The 16,908-nt window shown below is 38.6% G+C and overlaps 1 protein-coding gene across 1 annotated transcript; it reads right to left on the bottom strand.

The window, feature by feature from the left end:
• Positions 1 to 979: 979 nt before the first annotated feature.
• On the bottom strand, positions 980 to 4,789 carry LOC139123019 (E3 ubiquitin-protein ligase TRIM56-like). The gene is made up of 3 exons (XM_070688959.1): positions 3,372 to 4,789; positions 2,879 to 2,955; positions 980 to 2,273 (listed from the first exon to the last, which is right to left on the bottom strand). Exons 1-3 carry the CDS (start codon positions 4,762 to 4,764, stop codon positions 2,130 to 2,132), a joined length of 1,614 nt encoding a protein of 537 aa, XP_070545060.1. The 5' UTR covers positions 4,765 to 4,789; the 3' UTR covers positions 980 to 2,129.
• Positions 4,790 to 16,908: the final 12,119 nt, after the last annotated feature.

Here is a 16,908-nt window from a genome sequence, read left to right on the forward strand (position 1 = left end):
TTTCTATTCTCTTTAGTTAAAAGACTATATTTTCAGACATGTTCATTCTTTCAAAACATTCACAGTTACATAGATTTACATTTCTGCTTTGACTGCATCCAATCGTTGGGCTTCACCTGTTGGATGTCAGAATAAATAAATCAGTCAATAAATAAAAGATTTGATTTATTTGCCACTTATTTGCCACAAATGTTCTTCTTTTGCCCATGCGCTGATGAATCGCCCTTCTGGACAGCTTGGAGGGAGCGGTCCTTCTATAAGAATGATGCCGCGTTTTGTGAGAATTGAGTCAAGTATGGGTTAAAAGTATTGAAATTCTCGGTTTTTGTCCATATGTATTTTGCTGAAAGAAACTTCATGTCTTCTTTTTCACAATAAATGATAATCTCGTAGCCGCTCGTGGATTTTTTAAAAGATGGAAATTTCCCAGTTGTAATGGTGTTCTAAATTGAAAATAGCCGTCATTTTATAGGTTACCTTTATGAAAAAAAGGTAAATTTGCGATTTTAAAAAAATAACGCGATAAAAACGCCTGCATCTCTATCTACATATATTAAAATCTTCCACACATATCCGAAACAAGAGTAAAACATGAAAGATTCTGCGAGCTCGAAAATCTGCACTTGGATATTTTTTCACAATGAATAATAAATGCTAGACTTACCGAGAGTGTTTATGATAGAAACAATATGACTAAAATTTATTTGAAATTCAAAACTACCACAATTCTTTCCACTATCTCTGAGAAGAAAATAACATAGTAACTCGTTAGCAGCTCATAAGGTAGTAGTCCGTCTACTACCTTATGAGCCGCTAACGAGGTATTTGGTCAGGGCGATAAGCCGCCGCGTCAGTGATCGGCAGAACAAATTAATGAAGGGGATTAGGGAGGGCAATTAACAGATATAGACTTTCTTTGAAATACTATACAGGGATAGCTAGCGTAAAGTAATAGGCACACACTAGACACAGGTAAGGCTTGTATAATGAAAAATAGTTTAATACAAGACATTTATTGATCATATTCATAACTTCTACACTAATAATTCTTGCCAGGCCCTGTGATTGTACTCCGCGTCCTCTGATACCGAAACTTACTGTGCGACGAAACTCCATATGTTACAGAAGTAGGTCTATAATAATGAAATTTATAGATGTTGAGAGTTAAAATAACTTTCCTAGGAGGGATTCTTGTTTACACACGGCAATACAATTTTCATGGGAAATCAGCTTATAGAGTAACATTGGCGTTATTCTAACGCTAATTACATTTTGTCGATATGTTTTGCTATCAAGCTGTCGTCAAAATTTCGCTATGTAGGCAAAGACAGAAAATTACTCCCCATTTACATTGATTGCAAAAAAATGTTGGCCGATAAAAAATCCCCGCTAAAAGTGATATTCTTCGTTTAGAATTACAGTGCTAATATACATTAACGATCGGAATTTGGTCCATTTTAATGTCAATGGCCAAGTGAACCGATGAAATCATAAAGTTTTGCCCTAATTTCGATTGCCATTCTGTAATTTCAGGGTGAAAAAATGGTCGGCCAAATAATGTTACGGATTGTAGGTCAAATGTGCAGACCGTAGCTCCAAATCCGGAGAGCGTAGCTCCCATTTGCAGAGCGCAGGTCAAATCTAAAGAAGAAATTAATCTAAAGAGCGCAGGTCACATCTGAAGAAGGAAAATATAATCTGAAGAAGGATAGTGTCGTTTTCCGGCCACGGTACAATTATCATGTCCGTTATTCAACAACAATTAATTAGTGACCCAGGAGGAAAATGTCTCCTATGAATCAAGACCTGCGTCACAACGGTGGCCATTTTTAAGGTTACCGTAGTATGCCCCTCGAAAGTGAAAGACTTAAACTTTAGCTCAATCTTTTCTAAATGAAGATTTCAATATAACTGTTACCAAAACAGGAATAATATCGGGGTCACCGGGAATAGTTTGAACTAGAGAAAGAAATTACCTCGACATTTACCGATATTGAAGTTCAAAATGACCGATATCCCTGAGTGGTATTCGTCTTCTCCTGTGCACATGGATATGCGCAAGACTCGCCATGTGTAAGGCAACTTTGTGCGCCAAGTCTACTTGTTTTGCGGTTTAACGTAAAATCTGCTTAGTAGAAACCGGCTAATTTGCAGCGGTAAAATCCTTCTTTCATAAAATATTCCATGCAAATGTCTGTAGAGCTCCACTTAACCTTTACCAATCCACTGCACCTTTCAGCCATTACTTTGCCAGTGCCCGGTGGATTTCCATCCTTGAAATAAAAACAAAATAGAAACTTACAGAGTTACTCGTTTGATTTTCTCCCACAATAGTAATGAATACAAACGTTCCACATCAGAGTTGCGCTCATGTGGAGATCTCGCGATACGATACTCAATATCAGCGTTAGTTGCCGACAAGGTCAAAGTTTGAATAATTAAGTTCTCAAAATTTATGGGTGACTCATATAAGTCACTCTCGCGCAGTCCTAGGCACTACTGTTGACATCCACTTTGCACTCTGTTGAGAAGCAATTTCCCGCAAACACCATAACCACACTATGTCTCTTAAAGTCTCGCGCAATAAGGAAATTGTTCATTGTGTATTTATGGGTGAATAGAGTTGTCACTGTAATTACTGTAACAAAAGAAACCAACCTCTGCTGTATCAAGGACAGTGAAACAGGCGGCCATTTTCAAATTGACAATAAATATTGGTCAGGTAAAAGTCATCACTGTGACAAATAATCGCAATGGTGATTATCATGTATGGAGAACCATAGACCTCGTTTTGTAGGGGGTTCATGCAGGCATTTCATTTTTTTTTCCCCATACATTTCATGAACATGAACAGGCACACACAGCCCGAAACACGTACGTCATTATTGCCTTCGTCCCAATGTCTTCCTCTGACAACAACCGTCCCGACCTTCATTTCGGCAGCCATATTTTCACCTGTAACAAAAATCAATAAAATACAGGCAATATCCACATGGGATAGTAATCGAATTGAAATAGCCAGACAGTCAGTTTGTTCTGCATCTTACACTTGTTCCTCACTGGATTAAATGTACACATGCTCTTTTATCGCGATACTTACAAACATGTTGATTCATCAGAATTAATTCAAATTAACCTGGCAAGGCATTGGAGTTAGCCTATAAAGACGAAAGACAACAGACCAACTCCTTCCGTTATCTGAAGTTCTTCGCTGACAGTCAAGATACGTGAAAAACCAATAATGGTCAAAATGGGGAAAATAGTGAACGTCACTTGAATGTCACACAGCCCGGTGTTGATGATTCTGGTACACGTTTCATGTGACATAATGTATGTTCTTCTTTGACGTTTATTACTGTATTTCGCCATACCTGACATAACATGAATGGTAAACGGTGAACCAGGTATTGTATAACCGTCAACAGTCAACGACAAATGATAGAGTCCTTCAGCGTATTCACGAAATGTGACACGGTAGAAGTTCGATCCAATGCTACGCTGTAGTTGTTTCACTTTTCCATCCGGGTCAGTAAGGGTTGCCTGAAGTCGACAAGTTGTATAATCATCTTGTTCTGTGCATTGCACATCTATTGGTATTAATTCTTGAATAATAGCATATTTAGGTATTTTAGATCGCTTTACCTTGATCACTACCTCGAACAGTCCAATCATTCTCTTGCTGACCACAAGCTCATTGTTTGGCTTGAATGTTGCATGAATCTTAGTGGATTTATACTTTGTTTTTATTTTCATGACTTCATTGACACGTACAGTTGCCTGTTTGAACTGAGCGGCCGCCTCCCAGTCGCCATAGTTTATAAGGACATTAATGAAGTCACAGACACTGGCGATATTCTTCTCTGCGATTTCGTAATGATCAATATCACATTCAATTTGTTTCTTTTCGGCATCGTGGTATTTTTTCACTTGTTCAAGCAGCTTCTTTTCCTCGTCTCTAAGTTTCCGAATAATTTCTTCTGTGTGTGCTTGTATCTTCTTCACGTCTTCTTGGTGGCGCTCGATTGCCTCGGTAAGAGTTTTTGTAACTTTCTGTGCACTTTCCCGTGCTTCTGTCTCTTTTATCCTGAGATTGTCCATGGAAACTTGTAAGGTCTTTACAGAGTCTGTGAAAAATTCTTTTTGGGATCTGTGTTTATGTTCGGGTGGCCTGTGATTTAAAGCCACGCATTCAAGGCAAATGGGCTCCTCACAAGAATCACAATACAACTTGATGATGTTTTCTTCGTGGGATGAGCAGTAAGTTGGTGCCCTAAATGACGAAAAGCTTGTAATTTCATCACTCTCTATGTCGGACAGCGCCACCAACCGATGCCCCTTGTTAGCTCTACTCTTTGCGTGACCTTTGACACATTTTTCACACAGATTCAAAACGCAAGAACCACATCTCTTTTCAGCAACCATTTCTTCACAGAAATCGCACGTGATCCCTTGATCTGATTTCCCCATCGGTCGCGTGTCACGCGCTCTCACATATTCTACTAACCCGTTGATAAGGAAATTTGAGGCAAGAGCTGAGGTGCCATCAACCGGAAGTTGAAATTCACATCGGCATTCAGGACATCTGAGAGTTTCTGCGCTCTTCTGCACCAATGTCTGCAGGCAACCCTCGCAGTAAGAGTGTAGACACTGTAATGTTTTGGCATTCTTGTAGTACTCTTGACAAAGACTGCAGGTCAAGAAATACTCGCCGAGCTTTCCCAAATCGTCGTTCTCGTCCAATGCCTTCATAGAAGCCATAGCCATGCTGCTGTGTATCCTTTTCACTGAAAGTAGCCAATTTGCCGAACTCTACCGCTGACGGCGCTCTTAGAGTGGCGCCACCCCAAACACACTGAAACAAAAAAGGAATATTTGCAGCTAGAGTACTTTACCACTGTAATGATAATACTTACGAATATATTGATTTTTCAATATAGTGACCAACAAATGTTAGTAAAGCAACACACGAATGTCTTGGTGTACTAATGGCTCGTCACAAGTTCGGTGAACCACCAAACCAAAGCGGAAAAAATCTTATTAAAGTTTTGAAACTTGTATCTGAAAATTATACTGTTATACTGCAATGTCTCTTTAGTAATACGACAAGAGGAATTGTTCACCGGGAAAAACACTGCCATACGACAAATTTACCATTTAAATGGAGAGGACAGCCGTGTGGTACATTATTTTGGTGCACGTTTTGAATCGGTATTACTACTTATTTTGTTGTCTCCATTAGTGAGCACAACAAAACGGTCAAAATATAGCAGTGACATTTTGCCATTTTTCATTTACGGTGCTGTGGCCAAGCAGTTTTCTGATTGACCCCATGGATTCCTGGTACGATGAAATGTTCAGTAATTAGCGTATCAAAACAGCGTGGAAATGTACAGTTCACAATCGTTGCCGTTGTCGTCGTTGTTGTTGTTGTTGTTGTTGTTGTTGCTGCTGAAGAATAAATTCCAATTCAAATATCAATTTTAAACGCAACTGCATCATGTACTCTGTTAATGAGCTGAAATACCCTACCATACATCACAGTGTTGGATGTAGAACAAGCAAACTATGGTTGACCCGCAGAATAAAAATATAGTCAAAACCTACCAATACTGCCCCATACTCTGCAAATACAATACTGTATAAACATTGACGAGTATTTGTAAATGATTTGATATGGTGTAATTACTCTGTATGCAGTGTTATCAAACAAAATAATCAGGTTTACCATGTCTACTGTGTGCAGATTGTTTGTAATTCGTAAAACTAGTGTAGTCAGTGTCTTTCTGAAAATCGTGTAGAATTTACAAGAACATCAACAGCCTTTGCCATGCTCTCCCGATGGAAGACATAATGTATAGAATGGCTCTTCTTTACAGGAGAATTAAGTCTAAGACTACGATTATTCGAACAATACTCACAGTCCCTCCTCCAAAAAATCAATTCATTTAAAGCCCCTGTAGCTGAAACTCTTGAAATTTGTCCACCTGAAAAGGCTTTCTTTGTTCTCTGGTTATTTTTTAAATTATACAGATTTAAAGTATATTGTCTTTTAGCATTGAAAAATTGGACAAGCAAATTTAAATTTTAACCGTTATATTGATTTCCCGCCAATTTAAAAAATTGGTAATATTACAAAGAAAACATAGCACATGGTGTCCCAGTGGAAAACGTTCAGCAGTATGCATTATATTGTTGTTTCTGGTAAGGTACCAATGCATATATGCACTGCGCACTGTGTTTTTGCTTTGTTTGCATGAGGGCGCCATTTTATGTTTGGGCAAACATTTATTATTTATCTTGCTCAAAATTGCACATGAAGTCCCAGTGGACAGTTTTATTCAACCTGTATAAACACCACTCAATGAGTACATTCCCATGAACTTGTTTTAGCTTGGAAGTAAAATCACAAAAAATAATGCGAAAAAGATACAGCTATCGGACCTTTAAGGCAACGGTGGTGTAAGTTTTGGGAGTGCTCGTCATGTAGACAAACCAATTCTACATGACAATTTCATGTATTCAGCAATTTACCTTAAGATGTCGTAAATGAACCAAATCGCCAATGGTCATACGCTGTGTAGATGTTAAAGTCATTTCGTGTACTTAAACTTCTAAGTTCTTTTAGGAAATTCGATCCAAAAACTGATGAACCCCCATCCGGAAGTTGATATTCACTTCGGAACCCAGGACACTTGCATGTACTAGTATGTCACAGTTGTTTTGCAGCCAAACCGATTTAAAAACAAAACATTCGCCTAGTGACTGACCTCTACAAAAATGTGCATTTTGACTGACGTAATGCTTTGTACAATCCGAACTGTAATTCGTCAAATTTTCTAAGATTTCAGCGTTGTTGAAATATTCATAGGGAGGTACATTTCATTCTAGGGCAGTGCCATCGGGTGCACGTCAAGGGATCCCGGGAAGATATATTATAGAACATTATTACACCTCACTCATTAAGCGTGCACCGCCATTGGTTAACCACGACTCACGTGACATGTAAAAGAACGTGTTGTAACACACCTCATCCGCAGTCTGTATTCTAATTCGCCAGTTGATAGTCACGTGGGATGCATTCTTTTTGTGCTGATCCACGTAAACGACGTCATCAGGCATCATTTGTTGGAACTGTTGCCTGCCAGGCATCAGTTCCGAAAAATGATGCCCGCTGACGTCAAAAACGACATTGACGCGTGCGCGGACCGGAATGTAAACAAAGATGTCGTCTGCGGCCGATCGAAACGATAGTCGAGAAATATTCTGGTTCATCCTACTTTCTGAAGAAGAATTGGATGCTTTGGTTTCCAACAAGGACTCGAAACGGACGAAAACTATAATCAAAGGTGCATTGAACGTTTTGCAGAAGTATTGCGATCCTGTTAGGAAAAACGTTTTCTTACTGAACCATTCCAACATATTAGGCCTACATCATAGGCCTACATGAGACACGTTTTGTGTATAGTACGTTCTTATGGCTACGGATGAGATGTGTTACAAAACACATATTGACTGGCCATGAGGGCAACAGCATACGTCTTTAACCCCTCGGGCCTGTGAGTCATCCCCAAAAACAATCTGTTTTTTGGGGTTACTCACAGTCCCTCGGGGTACAGACGTATGCTGTTGCCCTCATGGCCAGTCAATATGTGTATAATGATGCCCTCTGCGAACTTGATGATGCCCTCTGCATTTGATATTACATGGATGACGTCATTTTACTTACTGCGCATCCTTTCTGCGCAGAACAAATTGTCGTTCGCTTGTTGTACTTTGCAGTTGGCAACTTATGGCTGCGAAACGTCATGCAGAGCTGTCACTGGCACAGTTAGACGATTATAAACAACACACGAACGAAAATGGCAACAAGGAATGCAATTTCTGTGTTCAGCGACTATGCAAGCAACAAATTTGGATACGCCACCGAGGAGATCGGCAAACTTTAGCGGCAACCCTAGACTCGGCATTGACAACATCTTACGCTGAGGTCCGGACTAAGAAGGCGAACTGTACTCGAAGAAGTCTTTGTGTTTTTGTTTCTTTGCATGTTTGCTTGTTCGGTGTAATAAAAATAATAACACATGAGAGCTAGGGCAATATCACAATTTTTTGCCTGCCCTCGGGCTGGTGGTCATGATCGAAATACTGATGATGCCCGAGCCTACGGCTCGGGCATCATCAGTATTTCGATCATGACCACCATCCCTTGGGCAGGCAATAAATCGTGATATTGCCCTCGCTCTCATGTGTTATTATTTAAATAGTGTCAGTGTCAGCACAGTCTCATACAGAATAAAGTGAAAGTATAGATAAAAGGTGTATAGGCGATAATGAACCGTAACAACATTATTTGAATTGTTGTCGGACAATGTAAGTCCGAAATAAATAAAAAACACAAACATTGGATGTGTGGGCATTGTCTGTGATATCCGGGCAATTTTCCTCCACTTTTAGATTACGACGGTGTCAAATGTTATGTAAGGGAGTTCATGGTTGACGGTCTCAAGGTCAATGCTGCCATGAAAAGACAGACAAGAATCTCTTTTGGCACACACATTTTATTAAAGGAATAGTCCCACCCAAATAACAACCTGCCTTTAAAAGTTGAAGAAGATTATTTTTGTAACATTGATGATGAAAAGATGAAAAATGTGCTGTTTTATTATCCTAGAAATTAATGTTTTATTAACTGATGTGTATGACGCCATTTTCGCGATATGGAAGCGCCACCTATCGGAATTCCTCAGAGAGGCTTAACTTTTGATGACGTAAAGTTTTCGTGTTTGGTTGAGGAAGTTAGGGGGTATCGCTAGGGGGTTCTGGTCTACCGTACGTTTGTATTGAGCTACTGCCCATGGATACACTTTGCCTTCAACCTTATAACTTTGAACCGGAATTCAGCGACTCCGAACTCCAGGATTTCGAACTTGGTGTTTTCGACGAAAAGACGGACACATCGATAAATTCAGAAGTAAAGAAGGGCACGTGGCCTCCACAATTACCGAAGGAAGCTGTAGCTCACTGTTACGTGGCCATGTTTGGAGCTGAACCACGGTCCCTCAACCGTGGCTGAACACATCTTCGATATCGCCGGGTGACGAAACGAACTCTAACTTACCCACAATGGTTGTACAGTCATAAAACACACTAAAATTTTCCTGTTCTCACAACTCACATTGAACTTTAAACGTAAGTTACCGGTAATTAGAAACCGCCATGGGAAGATATCGCGAATCCTAGTAGCCGTTGCTGCTGTCAACTTGGTGCAATCTTGGAAAAAAATAATTGAGAATGGTCAAAATCTGAAAGCTACGACTTCACGACCAGTCATTGGGAAAACTTTTGGGAAAAATTCAATACTTTACAGCAACGTCCAGGCGACAGGTCGTGGAGAGAAACGACCGAAAAAATAAACCTGAAAGCCACGACCTCGCGGCCGGTCTTGGAGAAATATGTCGGCAAAATTCAACACTAAAGTTACAGCCACGACCTCGCGACTGGTCGTAGAGAAAAATTACAGACAAAAGGGAATGAAATAAACTACCCTTCGACAGATCAGGAGCGGGAAGATGGCAAAATTAAAAAGTCATGTACTATTATATAGCAATATGGAGAGAAACAGCTCTGAGAAAACAAATCTGAATCACGGTTACTCTATGATGCTACAAGAGCAATGGTGTCTGAATAGCCTGACTGAGAAACGTTAAATATTTTCGATCACATATATCGAGTATCTGATTCCGTTTTTTCACTTTGGAACTTAAAGTTTTCAGGCTTTAGCTCAATGATGTTATTCTATGTGCTTGCTGAGGTTGAGTGGCGTCTTTGAATTACGATACGATGCACTCAAATCTTTGCGTAGTTGAATGGAAATTTCTAGAAAACCCCACAAAGAGAGCCTCGTTTTCACTACAATCCAACATGGTCGTACGACCGGTCGTGCAGCGTGCTTATATGAAACGTTGGTTCATTTTGGACCATTTATTGAAATCCATGTGATAATATATTTGGGGAAAATCCCTTGTAATTCCGCACTGGCAACGCAGTAACGAACTTCACTTACTGCTTCTTGTTTTTATTTACAATTTAGTGGCAAAATTGCTCATTATTTTTTTCGACGCCACAAAAATATGACTCGCTGCCGTGGTATCGTAGAAACATTGAACTTACAGCATGGATGCCCGATAATAAAGTTTACTTTGACGTGCCTATATATTTTTTTCTAAAAGGAAGGAAAGACATGTCTGAAATTTTTCCGACATCAATGAAAGTTGTCATCTACGCATCTACTTCTTCTCGAACTCTTTTGAACCTATTCTTGGTTCCAGATAACTCATTTCAACATATGGATCGTTTCCGTTGACTTGATGCGTGGATGCTATACGGTAGTTGCGTTGATGTGGTTAAACATGCCCGAGCAAAAATACAACTTTCTGATTTCAATTGATCACGCAAACTTTATTATGTTTTAAATACAATGCGATGTCATAAAATAACAAGAATAATAAGTAAACTTTTTGTAAGAAAGATGATCTCAACAAACTCTCCGGCGGTTCAGAAAAATCATAAATATTTAAACCATGAACCTCTTTTCTTTTATCGAGAGTCTCTCCCACAATCGCCCTTGTATGTCCTCTTTTCACCTATGCATTTGCTTTCCAGTGTAAGTTTGTGGTACAGCATCATCTTGAAGTCTTTTCCTAATCCAAATTTGATTGTGGGTCGTCAAACTCTGCCGACGAAGTCCTTCTCTTGGAAACGGCCTTGCATACGTAAAAACATGCACTGCACTTATAATTTTGAAAACTTACGTCAGTGGCAATCTTTACCGGCAACAATTTCTAGAGGCGGTGTTTTCACTTCGGGTTTCGAATCATTCAGATGCCTTATCGAAATCTCGCTCACGATTATTGGTACATCCGTAATCAGGACCTGGTAATACTTACAGGCAGGCATAAGCTATTTATGAGACTCCCTAGATCAGACCCCCTAGCCAATGCACCAAAACACGAAAACTTTACGTCATCATCCGGGCATTTCTCCCGACATGCTTTGCGAGGAAGTAGACAATATGGTCGCGCACAGTCGGCTAAAAAGGTCTCCATATTGCCTGATTTTGATATTTATTTTCATAGATAACTTCAAAAAATCGCTGTTTCTGTGCAAAAAGTAATGATAAATGCTTTTATGACATACATAGAAACCTGTATAAGGCAGATTACATTTTGGGTGGACTATTCCTTTAAAGAATACCGTCAAGGACAGTGTGCTCATATTTGGTTTGAATTGGTCCATTCAAGAAATACTTAAACCAGAAAAACTAGAATGACAAAAGTAAATAAGGTCTGAAACTTTAGGCACTGAAGGTCAACTTTAGCAACATGCATAGCAGCGTCAACTCAGTCCCTCTTGTATGTAACAGTTCATGAACAATGACATCAAATGACTCATAAGCTGTTTCAGTTACTGCCACCACTCCTACACATAGAAGGTACACTGCATACAAGTAAGTTAAAGTTCATACTCAGATGTGTGGGCTCTTCCAGTTACTGCCATTACTCCTGCACATTTGCAGAATGTCCCCTTTTTCTTACATCATTTGCACATTTTGAAACGGACATGTTCATTTGAACAACGTCACATCTCAACCCCGGGTCTACCTGTACACTAAATACTAAGAAATTAGGTGTGGCGGTTTGAGAGCTTTTGCGTCGGACGGACATACATCCGCACATACATACATACATACATACATACATACATACATACATACATACATACATACATACATACATACATACATACATACATACATACATACATACATACATACATACATACATACATACAGACAGACAGACAGACAGACAGACATGTAGACGCCTCACCATATAAGCTCTTTTTGGTATTTATATACATACCAAATATGAGCTAAACTTTGACTTTTCAGAATATGCTAAAGACAAACGGGGACATTGTGATTTAAAATGATCATTTTTTCAGTATTTCTGGTCTACTAGTACTTGTGAAAGACATTTTCTTCTTCAACTCCCAAATCACAACGAATCATCTACCTGTAGTATTCAGCTTGTCGACACTGCATGTACATGTGTATGCGTGATGCTGAATGTTATTGTTGATGAATTCTAGTCTGGAATAGAATTCATTTGTAGACAATGATATATCGCAAATTGTACGCTCAATCTGCTGTGTTGTCAAGGCAAGCGATTTGGTATTTCGACATAATTTAGGAACGCAAACAAAAACGTACACTTCATTTACAAGACATAAATCCGAAATAATGTCAAAGGTTAAAAATTACGACAGTCTGAAAGTCTCAGTAAATTTTGCCAGTCAAGTATGTCAGCTGTTTTCACTTTGATATAAATAATGCCTCTGACAAAGCATGCTATATCTCTAATATGTAAGTAATAGAAATTGTTCATCGCCTAAGTGAGCTCGATTTACAATAAGACAAGCCTCAGAGTTGCCAAGGTAAGATGTTCATGTGACAGATAATTATACCTTTGTTAAGATTGATAATTAAATGACCTCAGAGAATAAAATCATGCAGCGAATCATTTTTATCTCCAAGAATATTTCTGAACATTGAAACTGCTTTTTGACGGGACGGATACTTATGAAAATTAAGTTACCCCCCCCCCCCCCGCTCTGAGCTGTTGAAAAATACATGATTCCCCCCTTTGCAGTTTTCAAATTTAAGGTGACCCCTATCCCCCTGGATTGTGCCAGCCACCCCACCCCCACCCACCCCCGGCCGTATAAACAGAACGCTCCCTAAATGGGCCAGCTTATCTAAGTATATCACTGCGAATTTTGACAATAAACTGAATAGTGATTATCGCCATCCCCCTCTCAATTTCATAGCCAACAACAATCGAATCTCAATGGTGTATGGGCACATATTGAATAACTGGAACTTCGAATTCACTAAGACACAAGAGTGAATTTGCCATCATCAAAAACACAATCTTCTTAGTAAAGTTCTGTGGTACAACGAAAACATAAAGAATGAAAGAAGTGTCCTCTTCTATGAAAAATGGTCAAATATTAGAATCTTAAGGCTTAACGATGTTTAGGATGATAACAGACATGACAGACTTGAACAATGGGAAATCATTGCAAAAATAAGAGGCGTTACAAATAGACATGTGCAAGAGAAAATTATGGCAGAGTATGAAACTTTCATTAATTCAATCTCAGATTCCTGGAAACAAATAAAGAGTTCAAACATCCAAAATGATGAAAGCTATTACATTCTGATCTTAGGGTACTATGGTCTGACAAAAAGCGATGTCAAAACAATGTCAATTTATTGTAAATTAGTTGATAAGAAATGGTAGGAAGTCAAAGGTCAAATATTGGCAGAGAGTCTCAATTTCAACAACAATAACAAAGCTTCTTTATTCAGTCGTCTTAATTCAACAGGAATGATAATTAATTCAGTAAATGATTTAAATTGAAAAGTATTCCACAGAGGCCTAATTACAGGAATCAAGGCCAAAACTTTTCAATTAAGTGATGGGAAATGCAACATTTGTGGAAAGAGGAAACACTGGAACATATCTTATTTGAGTGTAAATTTGTAAAAGAAATCTGGCAAAAATGTACTGTTAGAAAGCAAGGAAAGAAATGTATTTCTTTCCTTGTCAGAAAGCACAATTTGATACCAATACCAATATCAAAAGATTAGATATTGCAGGAATTGAAAATGATTATAATGCAATATCGAACATTATATATTGTATCACTTCCTTTGAAAATTACACAGTTTGGAATGTTAGAAATTCAGCTACTCTTGATGGAATTTAAGTTACCCTTCAATCGTAATGCAAATGCTATCTTTCTTCACCGATGAACACATTGTATTCACTTAGGTGACGGACAAAGCTAAGGATTTTATCATGTTTTCAAGCCTTGTAAGACTTGCAGAGAAGAATGCGTCCTGAACGCATCCATATGATGATATGATTTAATTTGATATATTTGTTTCTATTCTCTTCCGTGAAACGGCCAGTAATGCTAACTTTTGATGATTTCTTCATTATTTTTATTTTGTATAACAATTGTAACTTCTTATTCTACTTCCAAAAGAATGTTGAAACACTCATTACTTAGATTGTCACCTTAGGGGTCGTCGATAACAAAAGCTGACGCACGAGAAACGTAATTCCTTCGTTTTACTTGAAACCCCTCCTCCCCCCTCAAAACGAAAGTTCTTATGCGAAATCAATTTCGTATTATGATGCCGTTTCTGACAAACCCACTCGCACCTCTCCTATCCGCACGCCCATGAAAAAATACCGGAAGTGCACATTAATTAATAAACCTCCACTTTACGCGTATCACTTTTAAGACACAGAACATTTAATGTATTTCGCACGTAGGAAAATGTTTCACGTACATGTTTCACGTTGAAAAAGCATACAAGTTTTATTTCACATTTATATCTTTTTGTTGTCTTTTCTGTCTCCGTATTTTGTGGTCATTTTGTTCTCGATGAACGCGAAGGTAGTATTGCGTTCTCGCTGCAAAGTCGCACCTCGAAAACAATAGACGGAAATCCTTATGCGATTTCGACGCACACAAAACGAAATGGGTTTTAACCCCCTCCCCCCTAAACGAAAGTATTACGTTTGTTGTGCGTCAGCTTTTATTATCGACGGCCCTTAGCGTCTACACGTGTAAAATGAAGTTATTGTTTACATTTGAATTCTAGTCCGGACCAGAATTCACTTTTCAACAATAACTATGCAGCTTACACTCGTTCAGGTTGAGTTGACAAGCTAAACACTGTGTATATCAACATCCTTTGGGAGAAGAACAAGAAATTGTGGTTCACATTCAAACAAAAATATCGAAAAAATTATCAAAAGTTAGCATTACTGGCCCTTTAAATGACTGTTTTTTCAGACATTTTTACTCAAAACATTCAGTTATGTAGATTTTTTACATTTCACTTTGTTGGAATAAATTCGTTTTTCAAAGACAAAGGAACGGCAGCAGGGTAAGGGTAGCTTTCTCCGCTAGGTGATTGGGTACCATACGTTGTGAGTTCGAACCCGATTGAAACCATCGTATTTCAATCCTGTGCAAATCAAATGAAATGCTATTTCTCTTCCTGGGTGAATACCCTGTAATTATTCATATGTTGAAAACTAATGTTGATGATTCAAATGTTCAGGCTGTATGAGATTTAATAGCAAGGGATGCGCCTCGAACTCATTTTACACGGAGATGATTGTAAACAGATCTTTTTCTTTGTTTCACATTTTCTGTTTTCAGATCATTCCTTTGAACGTTTTGCGTTCATTTCACTTATTAACAATTATCAATACTTGACACTTTATTTTGATGATGAATGTGTCTACCATCAAATTTCAATCTTATCATTTAAAAGGAATGAGAGGAGAAAGCCGTACTGAAGTTGGACTGTAACTGAATGATGCAAAATGAGCGTCTACAACATACAAGCGCTAGACCAGAAGATTATTGGAAAAATTTGATATTTCAGATATGTGTCCCCAAGGCGCCATTCTACCTTTGCTGTAATACAAAGCACAAGAAACAAGCTTACAAAATTTAAATGACTGGCATGCAGTCCTCAATTTAATCATACTGTCTGTCGATAAAATGAAAGGTGAGTGGCATTCGTCTTCTCCTGTGTACAAAGATGTGCCCACTGTCCAAGACTCATCATGTGTATGGCAGCTTTGTTTGCCAAGCCTACATGTTTTTCGGTTTGATGTAGACACTGCCCATCTTAGTAGAAACCAGCTAATTTGCAGCGATAACTTCCTTCTTTCATAAAATATTGCGTGCAATTTCCTGTAGAGCTCCACTTAACCTTTATCAAACCGTGCTGTCTTTCAGCCGTTATTTCACCAGTTCCCGGTGGAATTCCATCTTGAAATAAACACAAAATAGAAACATACAATATTACTCAGTTTGATTTTCTTCAACGATACCACTGAATGCCAAATGTACACAGCAGAGTACTATTTTTGCGCTCATGGGGAGATCTCGCAAAACGATATTCAGTATCAGCTTTAGTTGCCAACAAGTTCAAAGTTAGACTAATTATTCTCAAAATTTATGGGGGACTCAAATACGTCACTCGTATGCAGTCCTCGGCACTACACGTGACATCCACTTTGCACTCTGTTGAGAAGCAATTTCCCGCAAACACCATAACCACACTATGTCTCTTAAAGTCTCGCGCAATAAGGAAATTGTTCATTGTATTATTTATGGGTGAATAGAGTTGTCACTGTAATTACTGTAACGGAAAAAAAAAAAACTTTGCTCTATCGAGGGAAGTGTAACACTGGCGGTCATTTTCAAATTGACACTAATGTAGGCCATAATGATATACAAATCACTGTGACAATGAATCGTGGCTGTAGTTATCATTTTAGAACCATAGACCTTATTTTTTGGAGTCTGCGGTAGAAGGCATTTTAATTTCCTATGAACACGAACGGACACGCATAACCTGAAACATTTACCTCGGATCCATAGCTCCAATCTCTTCCCCTAATAACAACCGTTCCCACCTTCATTTGAGCAGCCATATTTTCACCTGTAACATAAATAAATGAAATACCCTTTGCAATATCCACATAGAACAGTAAACGGATGCAAATAGCCAGACAGTCAGTTTGTTCTGTACCTTACACTTGTTCCTCACTGGATTAAGTGTACGCGGCTACGCATGCTCTTTTATCACATGATGATACTCACAAACGTTCAATTGATCGAAATCAATTCGAACCCGACAACGTATTGTAGTTCTAAAGACGAAACAACTCTTTCAGTATCTGAATTCCTTCCCCGACAGCAAAATACGTGAAAAGCCAACAATGGTCGAAATGGGAAAATAGTAAA

This window comes from Ptychodera flava, chromosome 22, assembly GCF_041260155.1.
Source record: "Ptychodera flava strain L36383 chromosome 22, AS_Pfla_20210202, whole genome shotgun sequence".
In the NCBI taxonomy this organism is placed as follows: domain Eukaryota; kingdom Metazoa; phylum Hemichordata; class Enteropneusta; family Ptychoderidae; genus Ptychodera; species Ptychodera flava.